The sequence below is a fragment of the Cariama cristata genome, unplaced genomic scaffold, assembly GCF_000690535.1.
Source record: "Cariama cristata isolate BGI_N322 unplaced genomic scaffold, ASM69053v1 scaffold42242, whole genome shotgun sequence".
NCBI classification, from domain to species: Eukaryota; Metazoa; Chordata; class Aves; order Cariamiformes; family Cariamidae; genus Cariama; species Cariama cristata.
This window is the reverse complement of record NW_009605161.1, coordinates 1-6695: the sequence shown is the minus strand read 5'-3', so window position 1 is coordinate 6695 and position 6695 is coordinate 1. Positions and strand designations below refer to the sequence as shown.

The 6695-nt window shown below is 47.9% G+C and overlaps 1 protein-coding gene across 1 annotated transcript; it reads right to left on the bottom strand.

The window, feature by feature from the left end:
• Nucleotides 1-1500: 1500 nt before the first annotated feature.
• TAL1 (T-cell acute lymphocytic leukemia 1) lies at nt 1501-6652 on the bottom strand (the record flags this gene model as incomplete). The annotated part of the gene is made up of 2 exons (XM_009695851.1): nt 1501-2174; nt 6561-6652. Coding segments are annotated over 2 exons (511 nt in total), but the record flags the coding sequence as incomplete, so codon positions are not given.
• Nucleotides 6653-6695: the final 43 nt, after the last annotated feature.

The window sequence follows — 6695 nt, the reverse complement described above, 5'->3', positions numbered from 1 at the left end:
CACGCCAGCCTCCCACCTATTATTTACAAAGAGGCATTAAAACCAAGCGGGGACAGAAATGACAGGGCTCTGAATGAAGCCTGGACAGGTTTGCAGACATCCGCCCAAATCCCTGTGTTTCCTTGTACCTCAGCATCCTTGAAAAGGAACGAATGTGGTAGAAGATGTCCCTGTTCAAAGGACTTTTTCCCTTCCAAAGGATGTTTGTGGGTGGGTTTTTTTTTTTAACTTTAGCATGGTAGAGATTTCTGTGCCTTGATATGTCTGCAGAGGGAGGGGATGGGATTCGGGCAGTTTCTCCATCAGGCATCAGGTGGTGGGTGAGAGATGGGCCTGATGCAGCGGTGACGGCACGGTGTGGTCCTCCGCTCCCAGCCGCCGCAGCAGCAGCCTCTTGTTCCCCAGTCCTTCTGTTTCCCAAACACCCTCCCAGGGGATGGCAGCAGGGATCAGAGGGTCAGCTCAGTCGCAGACATCAATTTTGCAGCAATCTGAGCAGTCAGGAACGGAGGCTAATCCCACTGCTGCTTTTAGTGCTTCCCTCCAAGATTCAGAGAGGCTGTGGGCTTCTACCAGCCTCGGGCAGGTGAGGACCTTCCTAACACCAGAATAAATTCAGCACTGTAGGCCAGCCTGTGGGCATTGGCACAGCTGAATCACCACCATTTTCACGCAATAAAACCAAAAAATTCAAAGCATACCATTAAAACCCTTTTATAACCCTATGTACACGCACACTGTTGATACATCATCGACTCCTTTTGCCTTTTTGTTGCTTTATGAATTTAAAAATGCCCCAGTCCAAGGGGATGCTTCACTAGCAAATATTTTTTTTTCCCTTACCAATTCTGAAATTCATCTTCCTTGAGAGAAGCTCTGGCCCTACAGAAACCACTGGGAAAACTCTAGGAGACCACAACAGGCTTGGAGATCACCCGCTGAGCATTACCAGCAGAAGAATCAGGGACTGGGAGGGCGGCAGAGAACACCTATGTACCTTTTCATTCAGTGGATACTGCATGACAGCGTTAAACAGAAATAATCCCACGTCATAAATACAACAACCCCAAACAATCCAAAGTTAGGTAGAAGGGAAAGGAAGGGAAAACAGAAAAAAAAAAAAAAAAAAAAAAAAAAGGAGAGAAAAAGAAATAGTCTTAATCCTTTTAATAGTTCTTTTGCTGAGGGTATTTTTTCACCTCTTTAAAAAGATATAGTCAAAAGCTCTTGGACAACAGGAACACGTGGCCTCAGCTCCTGCTCAGACCGGCTGTGTATGCCACAGGCTGGAGAAATGCTGCAGCGCTGGCAGGTTTCGGCAGTCTCCAGTGCCACGTGGAGCTGGAAAACGTCAGTGGCCTCTGCCAGCAGTGAAAGAGGAGTTTCATGTCTCAACCAGGTGACTGTTTAAAAAGCAACGGTCGTCAAATGGTCTGAAAATCCTCTAAATGCTGGAGAGGTGCTGGCCGCGTCTCCTTCCCCTCCGCAGAGTCACATCATGAGCAGTATGTACAATGAAGATGACTTCAATGCTTTTCTTCTTTGTACGGTCACGTACCTAAATACCGAACGTCCAACTGGTTTGATCTTGTTTTTGGCCAACGTGCCAGCCGCTCCATCCCGGGCTAGGGAGGATGGGGAGCCCGAGCCCTCGGGGAAAGGCAGAGTCACAAATCCCACGGGCACAAGTTCCAGCATCCGCACGCTCGGGTCTTGCCTCCCCCCTTGGTGCTTCGGGAGCGATGCGGAAGGTCATCACCGCTGTCCGTTGCCTTCTACGGGGAGAATGGCATGGTGCAGGCTCCGCGTGTGCTTCGAATCTAGTGTTTCGTGCTCTTCTGTGAAGCTGTCTGGGCTTGCCGCTCCGTCTAAAGAACTTCCACAGCTAGAGTTCGGAGACAACATGTCCTGCAGGAGGTCTTCCTGGACTATCCCAGAGTCTTTGTTCACTTTGCCCCTTTGGTTTCCTTCTTCCTCCTGGTCGTTGAGCAGCTTGGCCAGGAAGTTGATGTATTTCATAGCCAGGCGCAAAATCTCATTCTTGCTCAGTTTTTTGTCAGGCGGGTGGGTGGGGATGAGCTTGCGAAGCTCTGCAAAGGCTCCATTGACGTTCTGCTGTCTCCACCTCTCCCGGCTATTGGTAAAAATGCGACGAACCACTTTCGTATGAGGACCTGCAATTGCAACCATGCAGAATTAGGAGCAGGGCGTAACAGGTCATTTATTACTTTGCTGAATAGGTCACTGTTTCCCAAACTAAAACTGACTTATTTTAGTGATATCAGCAAGGCAGTGAAACAGCAGTTTCCAGCTAACTGGAAGCTATGATGAGCTGAGGTAGCAATAATCTAGAGGAAGGGAAAGATGGAGTTGCATCCTTTTAGATGTCCGCTGAGACGCCTAAATCTACCCCTCCAAGGAGGAAGGCTTAGACCGTGACATACGTGCAGAAGGCTGCTATATTTTTAGGCTCATCAACAAGGGTATCTCAGCAACAAAGGTCCTATTAAAAGTTTATCTCACTAGATGGTTTTATTTTCTATCCCAAAGGTGTCTTAAGGGCACACCATGAAGACAGGAGGAAATTAGCTTGAGCAGAGGCTTTGACAGCTCTAAGACCCAGAGATCTTCCCTGATGTAGGCAGGACCCAGGGCTGGTAGAGACTATAGGATTGCCACCAGCCCTCTGGGGGCTTTGTATGAAATGGGGTGGCAGGATTCGCCCTGTAGCAGTGAGGACAGGTAGCAATGTGACTCACAGAGTGAAAGCAGTGTCCTTGCTGGAAGGGTGGTCACGGGTAGAGGATGAAGCAGTTTCACAGCTGACCTGAGGACTGCCTACTCTCTGCACATCACTGCTGCAGGGCAAAGACTCCCTATCAGACACTAATTGGAGAAGGGACTCAAAATTACTAGATGTGTCCATTTGGCTCAGTTACTTGCGAACTCCAGTTAAATCCCTGTAATTTTACAGCCGTATTTCTGACGGGGCATGTTACACAGGACAGACACACAAAACACACCAATTCTCCTTTCAGATCATCAAGGTAACTCCTGTTAGCATGAGCAAGACATTGTCTCTGTGCTAGAAGAGACCCAAAAAGTATGTCTACCCAAAAGTACTGGGCTACAGGCATAGCAATGCTGTAAATCAGGGCTGCAGATCCTGGAGTCCATGGAAACCAGTCCATGTAAGACACTACCATAAGATGCTTTTATTATTACATCTTTTCAATCCTCACCTCCAGGAAATATCAGCAGTGGAAGGACACATCAATCTCATGAAAGTCTGGGAAAATGACCATGGCATAAACCCACATAGGATGGGAAACATCACATATACAATGAAAATCATCACAAAGTATGAAGCAAAGACTTGCAGATAACACATTGATGAGTCGTATCCCAAAGGACAGGCTATGGATATTCCCATCTGCGCCATCTCTCCCCTGTAGCCCTGACTCTTGAGACACTTGCCTAACTGCTCCTTCCTGGTGGGAGAAGTCCCTGGCCATGGTGAGCAGTTTAAGCCATAGTTCTGCCATCACCCAGCAAAACCAGCATCCGGGGGGGCATTTAAACATCATTATTCTTACATAGCAAAACTCTTGGCTGCTTCGACTGTGGCAGAGTAGCTGAACAGACGTGATTTTGGAGGCATCCTAGTGAGGCTGCACCTCGACAACACACGAAGAGGAATCCCACATTCCAGCTGATTAAACACCATCACACTTTCCTTCCTTCAGGGGAAACTGAGCTCCTTCGGTCCAGCACATCACATGAAACACCCCCCACCACAGGGTTTGCATGGGGACACACTCCCAAGCGGCCAGATTAAAGTTACCCACTTCTCCAGCGTGCAAGCAGCCATGCAACTCACTTCTCGCTCACCCAAAATTGCAAAGAGCCCCTGGGATAAGCTGGGGGATGTCAGAATGAGAAACTCATCTCCAACCTCTAAGATCCCGGTCTGATGATTGAATAAAGGCAATTTTCCATTTCCAAACAGCACGTAAATGTCCTTTGTATGAATTAATGCTCAAGAGCTCACAGAAAGGGAAAGTTTCTTGTCCCTGATGGTGCACAGCACGCTGTGCCACAGGATGGTGGGGAAGGTGGTGGGGACCAAGAAGACCTCAACACCACCAGGCTGTCCGGCACTGCTAATGAGGCAGTGGAGAACGTACTACAACCTACTACAATAATACAATGGTTTCAACACTTAAATGGTCTTTCCAGACAAGACAAAGCAACCAGCCTTGAATCCAGAAGGAGATGCAGCTTTAAACCTTTTTACTGCCATAAGGACATGAGAAAAAAACCCTTGGATACATTTATTTTTTAAAAAAAAGTAAACCTCACGAGATTTCCAGTCTTCACAGGCTTCAAACATGTGTCTCTATTCACTGAAAGCCGCCAACTAAAAGGCATCTATTTATAAATAGGTCAAAAATCAGAAAAAAACCCTGTTCATTTTCGTCCACGGGCACTCAAACCAAGCTCCAGGTTATAACACAAATTCTGACACCACTCGGATTTTTGATGCCTGCATCAACTGAATTAAACATATCTTTTAGAAAGAGATCAGGTTTTGGCCAAAACATGTCAAGCAATGGAGAAATTTAAAATGCCCTATAGTTCTGTTATAATAGAAGAGATTTATTTCTCATAAAGAAACTTGCCTCATAATTAATTCAAGCAGTCGGCTGAGAATTTTTGCCTGGATTTTGTTCCAATTGCTTGACTGATGCTTTTTTAATTGTAATTAGAGATCTGAGGAAAACTAATAAAAAGATGAGCTTCCAAAGTTCCAGAATAACCTTGCAGATACTTTTTTTTACAATTTTATCTCCATTTATATCTATTATTAAGAAGATAATCAATGCACCAAAATTTCTCGAAAACAGATAAAGAAATAGTTGCTAAAAAACCCCACTACTCATTTCCTTACAGAGGAAACCAAACACTGAGCGCCCAGCAAGACTCTCCTGCCCTTCTGCACCTCCCGAGGACTGAGGACCCGCAGGGGCGCGATGCTCCGATGTGCTGTGGATGTGACCATCAGAGCGACGAGCAAAGCCCAGCAGACCACACAGATGCCTCAGCGTGGGACGCACATCCCTACAAATTGCTCCTGTTTAGACAGCATCATTCGGTACCTATTCTTGCCCCAAAAATTCTGAGCCCAGTCTTGGAAATTCACATGAGCCAGAACCTGCAGGATTGGGCCCGATCTATACACCTGCATTGAAGCACATATCCAAAAACTTGGTTACAACCAAATATCTCTGTAAGCCTTAATATCTAATTTAATAGCAAATCAAAAGCTTTAGTCAGACACTGGGATTTGACGGATTTTTCACCGTAACCGCTACGCCTCTGAATCAAAACCCAGACAAAAAGACCTTCTTGTGCCGGGGGCTGAGACAACCCCTGCCCCACGGGGCCGTGGTCTGAAAGGGCCAGGCAGACGGAGGAGGGCAGAGAGTGGGGAGAGAGGGACTGATGCACGCAGATAATGTCCTGAGCCCATGATTTCGGACTGTATTATTTTAGAGTGATGTGGATTATGATTTCATCTGAGTTTAGATTAGCTGGGTAGAAAGAAAGCGGCAGCTAGCTAGAAAGAAGGAAAATTAATTGTCCGGCAATTGCAGTACAGTGTTTGCAATTGCTAAAGAGAAAAGACATTTCAATGGATCTCGTTTGTATGCGCAGAGAAACGCGTCAGCCTTCCACCTGCAAATTGTTCGTGATCCTTTTGCGTGGGCAGCGCTGCCACCTGCACGCAGCCTCCCGCAACCCACGCCGGCTGCCCGGGAGCAGGCGGTGGGATCCTGCCTTGCCTTCTCCTTGCCTTCCTTTCTTTGAAATTACCCTGACAGTCCGACAAGGATCCACGCACTTGGGATCTCTGCTCAGACACCAGGCTGTCACCCTCCACATCTGCTCCCAGGCTCTGCCACAAGACCGGACACGGGATATTTCTCCGTGGCAGACTGCTCCAGGGTGTGGATACGTACAGGATCAAGGTATAGAGAAGCCGGCAAAGGGACCGGCCACAATCCCATTGCGACCCTGCAGACCTTAGCACAGGTTTAGCTCTTTGCTTCCAGGCAGTTCAAAGGCAGGTTGGATCTTTCTGCCCAAGGCTGCGGTCTGCGTTACCAACGTCTCCTGGCTGAAAGGGTTTACAAACACAGCGTGGCACTGCAATGGCCCTGATCCAGCCTCTACACTTCCACAAAGATTTAAATTTAGTGGCTTCCTTCGGGTTTAATCTGTAAGTAATTTGCAGAACAGGGATGTAATTAACCATACGCTGAACTGCTTTTGCTGCCTGAAAGCAAATCCACCGAGCACGCTGCCGGTCATTAGTGGGGACAGATCCGAGCTCTGCTGTTGCGGGCGGGCGCGCCCCGGCCGCCACAGGCATCCTATTCGCCTTCTACGATTTGGGATTGTAACCCCAGCATGTGGCACCGTGCAGCAGTTTGCCCCCTTCAGCAGATGAGGATCCCCCCCCCAAAAAAGCCAGCGCACGGACGAAATGCTCTCACCGTCGGTGATCTCCATCTCGTAGGGAGAGGGTCTCCGCTTCACCCGGTTGCTGCCGTACATGGAGAAGGAGTCCGGTTCGCCGAAAAAACCGCTGCAAACGAAAGGTAGAGAGGCCGTGAGGACACACCGGCACC